The 16,087-nt window shown below is 37.4% G+C and overlaps 3 protein-coding genes across 3 annotated transcripts; 1 reads left to right on the top strand and 2 right to left on the bottom strand.

Moving 5' to 3' along the window:
* Positions 1 to 775: 775 nt before the first annotated feature.
* BPG2 (P-loop containing nucleoside triphosphate hydrolases superfamily protein) lies at positions 776 to 5,499 on the bottom strand. Its single transcript, XM_089043113.1, is given in 5 exon segments — positions 776 to 1,434; positions 2,601 to 2,764; positions 3,823 to 5,023; positions 5,026 to 5,189; positions 5,276 to 5,499. Coding segments are annotated over 5 exon segments (1,995 nt in total). The 5' UTR covers positions 5,391 to 5,499; the 3' UTR covers positions 776 to 1,083.
* Positions 5,500 to 6,402: 903 nt separating this feature from the next.
* Positions 6,403 to 7,314, bottom strand: LOC103339253 (F-box family protein). Its single transcript, XM_008242524.2, has one exon. It carries the CDS (start codon positions 7,259 to 7,261, stop codon positions 6,518 to 6,520), a length of 744 nt encoding a protein of 247 aa, XP_008240746.2. The 5' UTR covers positions 7,262 to 7,314; the 3' UTR covers positions 6,403 to 6,517.
* Positions 7,315 to 8,119: 805 nt separating this feature from the next.
* On the top strand, positions 8,120 to 14,947 carry LOC103339295 (N-acetyltransferase). Its single transcript, XM_089042128.1, is given in 14 exon segments — positions 8,120 to 8,229; positions 8,310 to 8,411; positions 8,575 to 8,699; positions 8,843 to 8,940; positions 9,082 to 9,133; positions 9,457 to 9,549; positions 9,868 to 9,978; positions 10,373 to 10,673; positions 10,975 to 11,256; positions 11,259 to 11,476; positions 12,114 to 12,223; positions 13,369 to 13,427; positions 13,512 to 13,699; positions 14,666 to 14,947. Coding segments are annotated over 14 exon segments (1,983 nt in total). The 5' UTR covers positions 8,120 to 8,174; the 3' UTR covers positions 14,855 to 14,947.
* Positions 14,948 to 16,087: the final 1,140 nt, after the last annotated feature.

The raw sequence follows: 16,087 nt of genomic DNA, 5'->3' as shown, positions 1-16,087 counted from the left end.
TCAAACTTATTTAGCTTTTTTGACATGTTTGGGAGTTTCCTGCTAATGGGTTTAACAACGGTTTTGCTAGCTTTGTTTTTATTTTATTTTGGGGGTAACATGGGGCCTAAAAGCCCAGCACAGCAACACCTAGGCAGCAACAAGACGATGCCTGGACGCACCCATGGCATCAGCATACAAAATATCCTTCAGGAAGTCAGGAGCTCTCAAAGAGATGAATCCCAGGACCAAAATCGATGCTCCTAGCAGACAAAGCATCAGCAGCAACATTCTGCTCACGGTAGATATGATTAATAGAGCAATGCCAATCCTTGTTGATCTTTGACTTGCAACAACATATGATGTTAAGGTGGATGAGTGGGAATGGTAGGGCTATTTAGCAAGGAAACAGCATCACAAGAGTCACTTTCCACCTCAACATTACGATAGCCAGAGTCCCAGGCCAGAGTAAGCGCCCATAGAATACCCCATAATTCAGCCTCAAGGACAGAGCCATTACCTAAGTTCACAGAGAAGCCCTTTTTACTAGCATTTTTTGAAGTTTAATTAAGCATTTTAATTCTGTAATTAGACCCATAATTTGATCATCATACTCCACCAAAGAAATTTTTTTCATCAAATTTTGTTTTCATCCCTCAACAAATTGTGCCACATTTAACTTAATTTCTCTCAAATTAAAAAAAATAAAAATAAGAAACACCAATCATATTCCCCTTCTACATTAGCTTGGGAAAATCTTCTCCTAAAAGAAGCAATTCAGTCATCGCCAACTTCCTTAGGTCATCTAAAATCTTGGCTTAAAACAATGATTCAATATAATTTGCACCCCCTTCAACCAATCATCACAGAAGGAGCTGTCATTTAAAAGCCTCCTCTCAATTCCTAAACCAGGAAACAGTCTTCATGATTTATATAATCCCACCAACATACTTAACGCTATAGGTTTACTCAAAACAATGTCAGCATACAATCATTTTTCCTTCGATTAAACTAGAGGAACTGTTCCTTTAAACACTGCACGCTTCTCATATTGACCATGTTTCCCGCGGAAAATGATGCAGAGCAATCATGCTTACCTTCTTTTCAAATGGACGCCTCAGAAAGGAAATCTGCACTCTCCATTTCAAGCTTTTTCCTTTGAGCTTCAAGTTTGCTCTGGTTTCCAATGGCCTCGGATATTGCTTTCGGTAGCCAAAACCCAGGTCTCTCAAGAGACCGTGCCCGATCAAGAACTAGTGGTTCTCTCAAAGTGATTTTAATGCCATCATATGTCCACAATGCCAACGTTGCTTCCCCTTTGAGACCTATAGAAAACCAACCTAAACCAGCTATTGCAATATCAATGCTATTTACATCCCAACTTGCTCCGGACACTTTGATTTCCCTCTCTTCCCATGTGCCCATCTCAAAAGCACGGTCGGCGCCAATTGGAGGCTGCAAAAGTATAAGCCGTGTAAGGTCAGTAAAAAGTACACTTAACCAAAGGGCCCTTTCATGTCATTTCTTGAAATATTCAAAGGGGAAAAGAAACTAATTAATGAAGATTGGGGCAACTAAACATAGTACTAACAGTGTCCTTCAATTGATGGTTATCAATTTGAGCAACAAAAAAATTACATATATAATAATGATTATCAATCAATTGGAAGGATGCCAAGGATGCTACCGTTCATTTGACCTTTCCATGATAGTAAAGTGCCTTTGAGTTTGAAGACTAATCAAACATTAACATAGCTTACTTTAGTGCAAAGCATGTCACAAATGCAGACACAAGAACCTTTCAAGAGATCATAAAAATGATACTATGTTACAAGAAAAACCGTTTCAAAACAAACTGCAAATAGGTATTGCAGGTCTCTTCTGCTCCAAATTATGCTGCAATCTCAATGCTACTTCGAAACAGTCAGGCAGACAACTGAAAACATTTTCTCTTCGTGATGTTTGAGCATTTAGGTTCACTTATAGACTAGTCCTGGACACAAAATACGGTTGTGCCAGATGAAATAAACTAAAGTATGCTTGAGCTTGAGGATCCCACTTATAGACTTATTGTCTCTTCGTTATGTTTGAGCATGTAACTTTTCTATACTACTTCCTATTGTACTTCTCTTTGGTGATGCATCAGTATGCTTGAGGAGCCCATTTTGTCTTAAATTGCAAAGGCAGTGGAAAATTTCCAACAAATCAATCAGATTCATTGTCAACATTACATATTCTAGGAGAGGTTTCGTCCTTCGTGACTATAGGGTAAGCTGGAATCTTCAGTGGATTCAGAGCACTATAAAGCTACACCCCCTCACAGATTCCAAAGAATCCGGTCAAACATTTGGTGGGCGTGTTCTATGTTAATGACTAAGTTCTTACTGCTTACTAAGTTTCAAATGATGAATCCATTGGTGCTACACACATAATATATATATATATATATATGACAATTTTCTAGATGAGATTTCAGTAACAATCATTTTATATTACCTGCATATGTCAGGACTATAATATCCATATGAGTTTTTAGATCCAAAATTAAATTGCATTGAGCTAGCTATGCTATAAAATGCATAATAATGGCAAAGATATATCTAACTGGGATAAAGAACTACCTGCAACCTAACACCACCATGTTTCCTCCATGTCTCATCAGCATTTTCTATCTTCCCCATATGTAAAGAAATATTTGGCGAAGCCCAAACTGTTAAATAAATTGTTTCCACAGAAGCTTGAATAAGGTCTAGTCTCACTAAACCACCGACATGTATGGTTTGCCCTGCCTGCAGATATCAAACATATGAATTATTAAATCCCATAGCACTTAGGTTGAGTCAAACCCTCCCCTTCAAAATTTACTAGTCCATGCTCATGCATCGGCAAATAATATATACATGGAAACATTAAGGACTTTCTTCTCATTTTAAAATTTTAAAGTAGAATCTGAATAGAATATTGAATTGATAACTTAAGGGCCTGCTTGATAATGCTTATGATTTTCGTTTTTAGTCTTTCTCTTCCTTGCTAGGTTAAAGAGATAGTGGGAAAACATACGGGTGAAAGGAGGGAGGGAGGTGCTCTGCGAGGAAGAAATGAGGGATGGAGATAGGATGTGAGGAAGAAATGAAGGAGAACACGTTAAAGAAACTAGAGAAACTTGTTATGGTTTTTGCATTTTATTCATGAATCATTTTATTGTGCAGTTATTTGTCTTTCCCCATATTTAATTAAAAATAAAAACCATAAACGTCTTGCTCACCAAAAAGCCTCTTAACAACTTAAAGCAATTGAAACAAAAACTATGAAAACTGGAAACACTATACATAATAGTAAAAAACACCCAAACTATTAATCTAATGTTCATTCCTTGCTTCATTATAGAATAAAGCTACGTGTACCTGCCATATCAAGTAAACAAAATAATCTAATATCTACTGAATTTTAGAAAGCCTCTTTTGCCACTGAAAAAGCATGTTCATAGACATTACATTCTAAGATAAATCCAGTACAACAATTCAACTGACGCTTCACAAATCATTCATAACCTGCAACGTAAAATAAGAAACCAGGAGAAGGATTAATTGCTTACAGAAGCGGTCAAGTTTACATGTCTTTTGATTAGGGCGGAAAAGTGGGGACCTATGCTCAAGAGGTTATTGAAAATGTTCATATTAATATGATCAAATATTAGGATTTCAACAAGAAGTCTCAAGAATTAGTGTTATACTAGCTTCAGTCAAAATGTGCACAAGGATAAAATACTGATGAATGCACAAAACAACTACAAACATATTTAAAGAAAAAATGGTCCAAAAATAAAACAAAATAACAACTAACTTGCCTTTATCCTATAAGTCCGAGGACGAAGCTCCTTCCGTATTTCAACCATTTTCTGTTCATCCCTATTCAATCTAATGGACAACAAATAGGGATGTAGAAGTCCTGGAGTGTCAAACAACTTTGCCTTAGCCGACAAAATCCCTCCAACTCTCAGGATCCCCAGTGTTGTCCCAGGAACTGGGGCTTCAGTGAGCTTTGTAACCTTTGCACCTTCTTTCTTTGCCAATGCATTTATTAGAGTAGACTTGCCTGCATTTTGAGCCCCAATAACCCATACATTCCCTCGAGGACCAGCCAATTCTTTAAGGAAGGACAACAAATTCTTGACACCCAAATCCTTATGAGAACTAACCATATAAACCCCGCTTAGCTTAGGTCCCCCTCCAGCTTTAGCACGATGGCGGACCCATCTATCCAATCTAGCAGGTGATACTTGTGATGGGAGGAGATCAACCTTTGTGGCCACAAGGACAAGCTTTGGCAGTCTTTTTTTAAGCCTAGGATCATTTTCAGTTCCTCTTAATGCTGCAAACAATGACTTTGCAGCCCGTTTAGGGAATGACCCATCAAAATCAACACAATCAACAACCATAACCACGACAGGATTGGCACTTGCAGCAGGTTTAATTAACCGGGTAGCAATCAACCTATCAAAATCAAAATCAGGCATTAAATTTTCAGCTGCTTGGTTCTTCACCTGCCCATAATTTCTTAACGAATGACATCGTGCACACACTGTAACCTCTTCTTTCTCTTTCTGAGCCTCTCTAGCCATTCTCTTCTTTTCTGCTTTAGGAATCTTCTTCTTCTTCATTTTCTCTATAGTTTCCTCTTTAATGTTACCGTACCCAACCCCTGCCGGAGAAAAACCATCCAAATCCAAATCATTTTCTTCGTTCCCCAACAACTTACCTTCCAAGTCATCTGAATCCCAGTCAAACTCATCCCCCATTTCCAATTCACTTTCTTCTTCATCACTTTCTTCATACTTACCCTCAATTCCATCAGAAAATTCCTCTTCTTCTTCTTCTTCTTCTTCATCATCATCAAACTCTTCAAATTCATCCTCAACACCCTCCTCACCATTTGACAATTCTGATACAGCAAGCTTCCTTTTCTGATAATACCCAGGAAGGTTTGGGTCCTTATCTTGCATAAAGACCCCACAGCCAGGGCAAAATGGCCCATTTCTCTCATCATCTCATCTCTTCCTTCACTCAAAAATGGGTTTCCAATTCCACCACCTTTTCTTCGTGTAATCTTCCCATGAACTTTCTGGGTTGTCTCTATGCTTTGTTGGTTGTTTACAGCAAAATTTATAAATGAAACTTTGTTGCCATGTTTGTTTTTGTCTAAATTAAAGCCTAAGAAACCAAAAAACAGTGTTATTTGAACGCGGTTGCAGTTCTAGCTAAAGAAGATAAAAGTGAATGAAAACGGAGAAGTTTACCTGCTGAAAGGTGAGCTTTCGGAATTGGGTTTTCGTGTATGTTGCCATTGTTGAGAAGCTTCAAGCTCAGCTTTGCTGTTGAAGGAAGAGTTACTATAGATAACAAAGTTGTCATTTTGTTCAAGGGAAGGAGAGAGTGGGAAGAAGAAGACCAAGTTGTGTGCCTAAGCTTTGGATGGCAAAGGGCGGGTAGAGAGTTCGGGCCGGGTCGGGTTGCCCATTCAAGTTCATGTTGTGCTTTCTGGGCCTGAAACAGGTCAGGGATGCGCACTTCAATGGATCAGGCTTGAACGTGGTTGCAGACTAAATAAAGATTTTTATACACTCGTGTCTGTCTACAGATTTTAGGGGCATTTTGCTTTTGTGTTTTTTTTTGGGGACAAAAAGTCAATTTTCGTCCATGCAGCTTGGTTAAATTTTCACTTTTCTAGTTTCAGACTTACTAGTTGACTTTGTAGTTCGATTTTTATTGCAATTTAAGGATACATTCAGATTTACATTCAATATCTTGACGGAATAAACATGTGTCTTACATTGATGGGTATTTTGAACGGAATTTTGGATTGTCTTGATAGTTTTCAGAAATGACTTGGATGTCTTTGTGTTAGTCCTCCTCGGAATGGTGCCAAACTTTTCTTGCTTTTGGTGTGTCCTCATTCTATAACGTGGTCCTGCATTTTGCCAAAAGAAAATGTTACTTTGTTGTTGGTCCTGCCTTAAAACAATACTTACACGCACAAAGTTGTTGAAACAAAAATCAAAAGGAAGTAGTAAGAAAAACAAAATGTGGTGAAACATCATATAGCTCTAAAGCCATGTCTTCTTTTTGGTCGAGCTCTAAGCCATGTTTTGTCACAGCCAGCAAGGTACCTCTTTTGCACCAAGCCACCATGTCCTTAAGTTTGTCCCATGCTTTTACACACACACACACACACGAACAAATTTAATGACACATTTTTAAATATAATAAAACACAATTATTAATTTATTGACTGGAAGTGATCTTATTAAAGATATAGGTCAATCTAATACGTTTTGTTTGGACTGTATCTGTATGGCAGGACCCAGGTTGACCTTCTCCTCGGTTTCAAAAGGCCCCCAAAAAAAAAGGAATTTGAGCCATAGTTCTTGCTTGTATATATCAGTTCCGATTTGTTTTTCTGGGACACCAAACACCCAATAAAAGGCTTGTAGGCCAAACTACAAATTACATTAAAAAAAAAAAAAAATGATGTAATTAGTTCATACAGCACAAGGTAGAAGAAAATGTTGCAAGTATCTCAGAGCATCATCAACGCTCACGTATCTCCAATTTACAACACTTAAAATCCCCACACTCACTTTCTTCACCTTCCTCCTTCCATCACAAAACCCCAACTTCAAATCCGCCACAATCCCACTACAAGCAACCGCACTCAAACCGCAACAACACCTCGGCGAAGGAAGCTCCTCCGAAAACCAACCCTCCACCCCTCCTTTCCCTTTACAATTTTCCATCATCCCAAAAACACCCCTCCACCCTTCCAACACCACATTCCACGTCACTCTCACCGCCTCCTCATCTTCCAATGCCTCAAACGCATCGTGGTTATCAACATCGATGTCGAACTTGAAGATGCCATTGGGATCGAGGGTTAGCTCGTTTCCGGGTTTTGCGAGAGTGCATAAACTGTTTGACGATGAATTGTCGTGGTGGAAGATGTTGATTGTGAAGATGAGGTTGTCCAGAAGAAGGCGGGGTTTCGGGGGCGTTTGTCGGCGGCGTTTGGCAGCGGAGCAGCCAATGACATAGAGGCGGCGGTAGGGGACGGTAGGGTTTGTGATTTTGAGGGTAGAGAGAGAAGGGAAATTGGATGTGCAAATTGGCTTCCAAAGGTGATCAGAGGACATGGAAATGAGCCATGACTTGCACACACATGAGGCTACGGCAAGGGATTTGGGGTCAAGATGGTGACAAACTAGGTCAAGGACTTCCCATGGGGCCATGGTGACGATGAAAATCTGTTCTCGCAGAGCGTTATATATGAGGTGGTGTTCGGTGTTTTGTTTGAAACCAAAATATCAAAGAGAGTTGAAAAAATTAGTGGTTTGAAGGTGGCGGTCGCCGGTGGTTAAAAGTGGAGGGCTGTGGTGTTTTGGGGGAGAGGCACGTGGAGGAATGTGGCGTTTTGCATGGATATGAGTTGCCACGTTAGATTGCAGTGTGTGTTTTGAGGATTCTGAGCGGAACACACGTGCCACTCATGGATGTACACGTGCCAGTTACTTACTAATTTAGTAATCACTAGCTACAAACGTATGTTATTTGCTGTGTCACCTGAACAGTTTACTATATAGAAGGAGATCATACCAAACGTATATTTTTGTTTATGGGTGGTGCTAGAGGTATTAACTTTGGACACTAACTTAAGCACCAACTCTCTAATAAAGATGGGGCTCGCCAATAAACCGAGACTCACACTCTATTAGCTAGTTGGTGCCTAAAATTGGTGCCTCTAACATTTTCCTTTGTTTATAGGCTCCAATGGCAATTCAAGAGGTGTGGACTTCGCGGGGTGGTGATGGTTGCCACATGCATTTCATATAATTATTTTTAATAATATTTTGACGGACTTAACGACATGACAATGTGAACCATCAAATTTTGGTTAGTTGAAATTAAAAAAATAGTTAACTGATTATTTTTGGAATTTTTTTTCCTTTAATTTATAGATTTTAGTGTTTATATATAATAAAATCAACGGAAGTGAATTTCTGAAAAAAAAAAGGAGTGCTTTTATTAGTGGGGTATAAATAGAACATCCCGTCCCACTTAAAAGTTGGTCCTCATTTCTTTCCCGCCTATTTAACCCTCTCACTCTTCCCACTTCCAAAATCAAAAACCACACATTCATTTCTTATGGCGCCAAGAAAGACCGCAACACCGTCTTCCTCACGCTCTCCGATCCCAATAGGTAAAGAAAATCTCACAGAAGAAACCCTAACCCTAGAAATTCAATTCCATTCGCTCACCTTAATCGCTTGTCCTTTGCAGGTAATTGCGAGGTCACAGTGGAAGCAGCTAATTTCAGTTGCCAGTCGGACCCCAACACCCTCCAAATCTCCGTTTCCAGGAGCGCCAAAATCAGCATCTCAGGTACTTATTCGACAACCATTTCCACCTTTCCCAATAGTTATCTTTAAAACCAAACAAAGTCCAAGTCTTTAACCCTTTTTTTTTTTTTTTTCTTTCTCATATTTGCATTCGTATTTAAGTAAGTTACTGTCGATTGTGCTTATTGGGTTGTTGTTTATGGCAGTGAGGAAAGAGATGGAGAGAAATAATGATAGTATTGCGTCATATGAAACATTTCTAGTTGGTAATCCTTCGTTCGTGGTTGTTAATCCCAAAGATGCCGATAGCTGTCAAAAATCTTATCTCCAGGTAATACTGTTATGCTAATCTTCCCTTGTTTCTCTGTGTGTGTGTGTATGTGAAATAGTTGCCCTCTTTATCTGTTAGTTTTATTGACCTGACATCTTTACGTTTCTGCTAAGGATGATCTCATATGGGTTTGTTCCTTGTAGGAAGTACTAAAGATGTATATTAGGGAACTTCCTGCAATGAATTTTGCTGCCAATACTGGAAAGCAATCAATGTTTCTAGAAAGATGCGTTACGAATGGGTATCATTATCTAACTTCTTTTATTTTATAAACCTTTCGTTAGTTGTGTGCCTATTTTTGTTTTCACATCTTGTCTCGACATCTATCAAGGTGGCTTTTGATAATCTATATAAATATATATATATATATATTTTGTTTCAGGAAATATTGCACTTTGCTTTTGAAATCGCAATCTGTGGGAGATTCTGAAGAGGTAGGCTTGCTGTCCTCTTTTTTCTGGTGCTTTTGTCAACTGAATTTTTCCCCCGTACATTTGTGTCCATGTTGATAATTTTCTCTCCCCTTTTGTCCACTTACACTCCCTTTTGTTTTTAAAAAAAATACTTTTTACTATAACATACAAGGGAGTGTAAGTGGACAAAAGAGGAGTGGGAAAATCAACTCCCTTTAAATTATTTTGTATTTAGGCTTGAATAGAGTTACTGCATGGGAATGAAATTCAGTTGCCTTTTTTTCCCTTAATGATAATTGTTGTTCTTCTGTTTTCTTCCTTTACCCTCTGTTTTATTTTTGCAGGTTATAGCTGCAATCACTTACCAAATAGTTCCTGCTGATACACAGTATGCTGAGATTCCTCTTGCTGCTGTCAGTTCAATTTACCAACACAAGGTCTTTTATCTCCTATGTTTTCTTTTTTGCAGTTCTTTTTATTCTTTATTGTGTTACTTATGATTAAAGTTTTGTTTAGTATTGGGATGCTGTTCCTCTGAGCTATATGTTTCGATTCTTAAGAATGAGAACAAACTTACACCCAATAAACATGATTAAATGCTCCTTTCTAAGAGTGAATATCGTTTGTTTGGTTGTTACTTATGTGCCTTTCAATATTTCCCCTCCCCTATATTAACTCTCTAGTACTACAATGGATTTTGTGGGATTATTTGGAAATTGCTTTTACTGGTTAACTAAAAAAATCAGTAATTCCAGGGATTTGGTAGCTGCTTGTTCATGGAGCTGAGAAAGAGACTTCAGAGTGTTGGTATATGTACAATATTCTGTTGGGGAGACAAGGATTCTGAAGGATTTTGGCTTAAACAGGTAATTCATGATGTAAATCCTCAGAATTGGAGCAGGATATAGTAACTGTACTTTCATCTTGGTTTTGGCAATCATTATTTTGTTTGTTCTGTTTGAATGAAGATGGAAATATTGTATCACAAGAAAGTAATTCTCTCCTCATTGTCTCTCTCTCTCTCTCTCTCTCTCTCTCTCTCTCTCTCACATAAACGCGGTCTGCCACGCACAACATAATTAATCTAACATTTAGATAGAGAAGGAAACTTCTTAAAGATATATATCTGACAGTATGTTCTGGAAATTTAGTGCCATATGCTACTTCTTTTCTATTTTGTTTCCTTTTAAAATACTGTTAAAATTTCTGTTCATTTGATTGTCAATTTTGAAGTTTTCTAGAAATTGATCGAAACTGCAGGGGTTTGTATCAATAGCAGAGGTGGATACCAAGGGTAAATGCCGCAGGATACCTATTAAAGCTGACATTCGTCGAGCTTTATGCTTTCCTGGTGGTTCAACCCTCATGGTTTTACATCTTAACCAGGATGTTTCCACAAATACTTCAGAATCTTTGAAGTTGGGCATTTTATTGAAGCCTAATGGAAAGTCATCTACTGCTTTGGAAAACCAACTGCCGGGATTTTCTAAAGGAATGTCTTTAAGAAGTGAAAATTGTCAGCCTGAAAATTTGGTAAATGGACTTCAAAAAGAAGATAAAGGTAGGTAGTTATGCGTTTATTCAAGTTCTTTGAACTTCCAGTGGTTTCATTATACACACACACACACACACACACACACACACACATATATATATAATATATACCTATAAACGAAAGGGTATGCATCATATGAATGCACGTTTTCTTACTGTAGATTAAACCATTATGAAAATTCTTGATCAAAATGAAATTTTTTTCATTTACAAACACTAATTGATTGACATTTCAGTTGCCCATATATCTTGCATAGGCAACTTCAATCTGTTATGATGGTAAGTATTAAAGATTTATGTTTTTGTAGGTTCTCAGTGTCGGGAAACAATGCAGTGTATCAGGGATCCAGTTCCTCTCATCAAAGAGGACTCCAGCAAGTTCGTCAGTGCTGCAGAGGTATTCACTAGTGGCGTTGATGCTGATGTAAGGCACTGCTCTTGTTCCAAACAAGTTTCATGTGCAAAGAGAAAGGTCTGGGAAGCTTCAATGTCATCATTGAAGTCAAAGAAAGTAAAGGGAAGCCATCAAGTTGGCTGCCAATCTGAGTCTAACTTCAGTTTAGTTTCAGAAACTGATGGAAGTGATTCTTGTCTTGCTCCTTTGTTTCTTACAAAGACAAACCTTTAGTTGCAGATCCTCCTAGAGATCTTTTGGGTAGTAGTTACAAGGAAAAAAATGCTGAAGAATGTGGACCTGTTAATATTACATCAGAAACTTTAGTCAGGAAGGAATTTCAGACACAGAGAGAATTCTTTAAAATCATGTTGATGAATATTGCTGATGATACCAAGAAAGCAAATCTCACAAAGGTATACATTCTATTAATTCTGTTTGTCAGATATCAATAATTGATGTCAATTTCAATCTTATTTTAGCATCCATTTTGAGTTGAAGATCATGTCTTCTATCTGCAGAGTGCAGTTTGCTACCACAACAACTTAATTCATAATGTGTGTGTGCATGTGTTTGTTCAATCCTGCTTCTCTATCTTTGAACTCACCCTACAAGAAGAGTGGGGTGAATAATCTAGGGCTTCTGAATGGACCTGCTAGATATTTATTTTATTTTGACATTAGAAAGGGGACCAATTAATATCTTAGATGGTGATACAATACTGTAATCCTTTCCTCCTTGCTCAGTGGTTCCTATGCGTGACCTGATCATGGGCGCGGCTTGGAGATCATTCCTAAAAGAATAAGATCTCCTATCCTTCAAACTAATATAATGTGCCAGAAAAGATGAGTTTTTGTTGGTTATATAAATAAGGAGGCTGTACTTTTTTGTTTTTGATCATTTTAATGCATTTCCTTTACTTTTTCTTGTTACACTGATAATCATTTTTCAGTTTTAGGGTCCAATATTTTGGAATGAAATTTAATTATTTTCCCCTCCACTGCATATAATTATTTTGAGTTTTGTTGATTTTTATATTTGTTTTATATACAGGTAATTGTGGACCTTGGTGGTGCTATTACGTCGGATGGAAGCACAAGCACACATGTTGTCACAGGGAAAGTGAGAACAACTTTGAACTTTTGTACTGCTCTTTGTTCAGGGTTAGTAGCCAATCTCTCTCTCTCTCTCTCTCTCTCTTGTTCTGCTACTGTCATTGCTAGTGCAAAAATCTGTTACATTTTATGATCTCATAGGTTTTGTAGTCAATTATGTAAATTACATGCCTTTATGAAGTGATCTTCTTTACTAATTATATGCTGAACATATTCCTCACATCTTTAATAGGCATTATGATAGAAGGGGGACTCCCTTTGTGTCCACACATTATGCTTTCAAAAAGCACCATTACATTAACACTCATTCTGTAATGAGGGGCTCCTCGAAGTGTAGGTCCTCTCTCCTCTGGGATCAAGGGTGGATGCTTGCGTCCTGTGGCATTCACTGAGGAGCTAATCTTGCCTAATCCTCTAGCTTATTATAAAAAATAAAAAATAAAACTAAACTTATGTGTTTAGTTAAACCAAAATAGCAGAAAACTATTTCACATGGGAGATTGCCAGTTATATCAAGGTTGGTTGGTGTAATCACAGTCAAATTTCATTGGTGGAGTTAATGTATTATGGAAGTTATGTATTTAGGATCACTGGATTTGTTGATGTGGCGATTAAGATTGATTGGAATCCACAACATAGTAGTGAGAGAAGAGATAATTTTTTTTATAAAGAAAATTTCTATGCCTTTCTCCTTTTTATTGTGTGGTGAAAGTAGGGTAAGGATAGCTGTGGGTTAGGTAGCTCTCAGAAGCATATCACTCTGATAACATGTAGAAAAGAACATTTAAAAAGGGAGAAGACGATCATCATATTTTGTCATTCCTTAGTTGAGTAATATATGTAGCCTTATATAGCCTCAATAAACACAAAGGTCGGTGAACGCTCAATCAAATCAACTAGGTTAGCTCAATCAGTAGCCAGAGTTTAGTTATACGGAAAAAAAAAGTAGCCATAATTTAGCTACATAAAATCAACTGAATTAGCTCAATCATCCCCAAACATAGGTTGTTTATAGCCTACATGAACAACACGTGTAAGCCCCAACTATTCCTGGTATTTTTTCACATTTCTGTGTAAGCCCCAATTATGAACAACTCATTTCTGTTTATAGCCGTAATTTATTAGGAAAAGTCTAGTATTGTTTGTCCTATAATATATTTATATTATTTAATAGAGCTTTCTGTGCTGTGCAGAGCTTGGATAGTTTCTCCCAGCTGGTTGAAAGAAAGCTTTCGTCAAGGAAGATATGTGGGTGAGTTGAATTGACTATGGTTTTGTTGTATTAGTAACACCTTAAGCATTTTTTTTTCCCATTGTTGGATTTCTTTTTTTTCAGATGAATCATCTTACATATTAGATGATAAAGAATACGTGCTCAAATATAAAACTGAGTTAAGAGGTGCAGTTCTCAGAGCAAAAGCAAGTCCCCAAGGCTTGCTTAAAGGCTACGATGTATACATAGCGGCTCATGTTCAACCCACTGCTAGGATGTTATCTTGCATTGTCAGGTCTGCTGGAGGAAATGTAAGTTCCCCACTCTGAATCTAAATATTGGTTAAGCATGCTTGCGATTGAAAATTTGAACATTTTAATGGTCTAGGGGAATGGCATCTTGCATTCTGTATGTCATGCTTATAAAATGAATTTTTAGCAAATGAAACCTACCAAACTGGCAGGATGTGTTTTAGAAAACCTTAATTTCAACCAGAAAGCGTTTTCGCTGCTAACAACGTGTTTTGTGCTTCAATATTTATCTTCACCTTTATTAGTTTCTAGAGGAAGCAACGAAAAAAAAAATGCATGTTTTACAAAAGTGTCAAGATATCAACTTAAGATTCTCAAATTTGGACACGGACACACCAGCTTGAGCAAGATGCAATTTCAACATAGCATTTTCCGTATTTTCCCCGTCTTCATTAAACTGCTCAGAACTGGTTGTGTGACAACTGTTAGGTTCACTGTGCTTGATCTTTACTGGTTATCATAAACATGGTTGTGGATTCTGGAGATTGTAATTCCTTAAATTGATTATTATCTATTATAGGGATAGGGATCTATAAGAGGGTAATATGGGGAGAAAGGATGACCAGAATGTCTCTTGGCATTTTGTCTTGAAAACAATTTCGTGCATTCTTTCTTAATACTTCACTTTTATATAATCATTGTTCTCCCATCTGTCAGGAGATAAACTGTTAATGGTAATGATATTAATCTGGAATGTTTACTCCTCTGTTAGTCTCAGAACTATCTTAAACTTTTTGGGAGGAATATCGAATTTGCCATTGGGAGGGATATTGTTGCCAGTACACAATATTGAGCTTGTGAATTTTGATGACGTACATGGCCCACTTTGTTTGTATACCTGTTTGCCATGTTCATTTTCCTTCATTGTGGCTTTCAGAACTAAAACGCTGCTAGTCTATGTCTTATTTCTAAGTAGTGTCTTCATATTATAACGGTCGACACTGATTAATGTTGGATCAAATTCAGATTATTAGTGAATTGGAGAAAGTAAATGAAGCTTCAAAAACAATCTTTGTGGCATGCGAAGAAGACATGGAAGAAGTATTGTTGGCTGTAAATAAGGGGATATGGACATTTAGTAGTGATTGGCTTATGAACTGTGTCATGGGACAAGAGCTTGACTTGGAGGCTCCCCAGTTTGCAGAGTCCCTTTGATGAACTCATATGCATGGTGTGGATGATCTCTAGTGAATGTAAATATCTCATAACAGTAAATTAAAATATATTCTAGAACTCTTTTTGTTATAATTTTTGTTTATAATATATTCTAGTACTCTTTTAACCATGAAAGACCGTTTATTCCTGGTACCCAAGGGCGGATTTCCAAAGTCCTTTCGGCTGGGATGCTCTTTAGGATGGTACAAGGCCCATTTTGTTTTCAACTGAAGCATAAAGTTGTGTTTCTAATGGGACTGTAACTTCGAACTTTGGAGAAATTAGTGCTAGCTGAATCAAGTCTTACGTTATTGTAAAACTCAGTTTTCTAAGTGTTAGTGTTACTGGTTGTGGTTAACTGCTGGTTATTACGTTAATGGTGGTGGCCTCTTTTGTAGTGATGATTAGTAATTTCTTATCGGGGGAGTGGGGATAGGGATGGTATTTGTCATACCTGGCCCCGAATTGTCCGTTGCCATCCCTATGTGTGAGTTCCCCCTTCCCTTTCCTAACTTTAGCAAAAAAATAAAATTGATGGGTTGTCTTGAATTTGACCCAAATTCATTATTCTGAACCCTAAATTCATTTGCGGTTACGAGGTGTTCACAATTTTCCTTTTTAGTAAAATATGTAAAAAAATAAAACAAAAAATAAGAAAGTTATTTGTGTTATAAAACTAGGGGGAATTGTAGAGAGCAATAAGAGAAAAAGAAAGATAGAGAATTTGTTCTATGAACTTGTATATCATTCATCTTTAATGTCTACTATTTATAGGCTTTGGGGATAGAAAAACATTCACCACCCATTATTGGTAGGTTACAAGCACATAATTACAACCCATAAATGTACTAAATACAATCCTTAATGCATAGGTTACAATGACATTATGATGTGTTTTATGGTAGGTATTATGAGTGATATTATGGTGGTCATTTACAATCAATAGATTTACAACACTCCTCTTTCGATGTCTACCATATAATGATATAGTTGCCTCATTAAAAACCTTGCTTGGAAAACCGAGTGGGACAAAAACCTAAGCAAAGGGGAAAAGAGTGCAACAATTTTATGGATCATTGATATGGTGTTGGACGCACTTATTGTTGCCTCGTTCAAAACTTGCTAGGAAAAGCCCAATGAGACAAAAACCTAGTCGAAGGAAAAAAAAAGTACAACACGCATATGTCCTGTATGTAGTAGAACTGGGATGCTCCCCCTGATTTATATTCCCCC

This window comes from Prunus mume, linkage group LG8 (assembly GCF_029339155.1).
Source record: "Prunus mume cultivar Tortuosa linkage group LG8, ASM2933915v1, whole genome shotgun sequence".
In the NCBI taxonomy this organism is placed as follows: domain Eukaryota; kingdom Viridiplantae; phylum Streptophyta; class Magnoliopsida; order Rosales; family Rosaceae; genus Prunus; species Prunus mume.
This window is presented reverse-complemented; position numbering and strand designations above follow the sequence as displayed.

Bases quoted from the DNA above. Each gene is read 5' to 3' on its own strand.
- LOC103339253 (XM_008242524.2), bottom strand. From the start codon at position 7,261: ATGGCCCCATGGGAAGTCCTTGACCTAGTTTGTCACCATCTTGACCCC.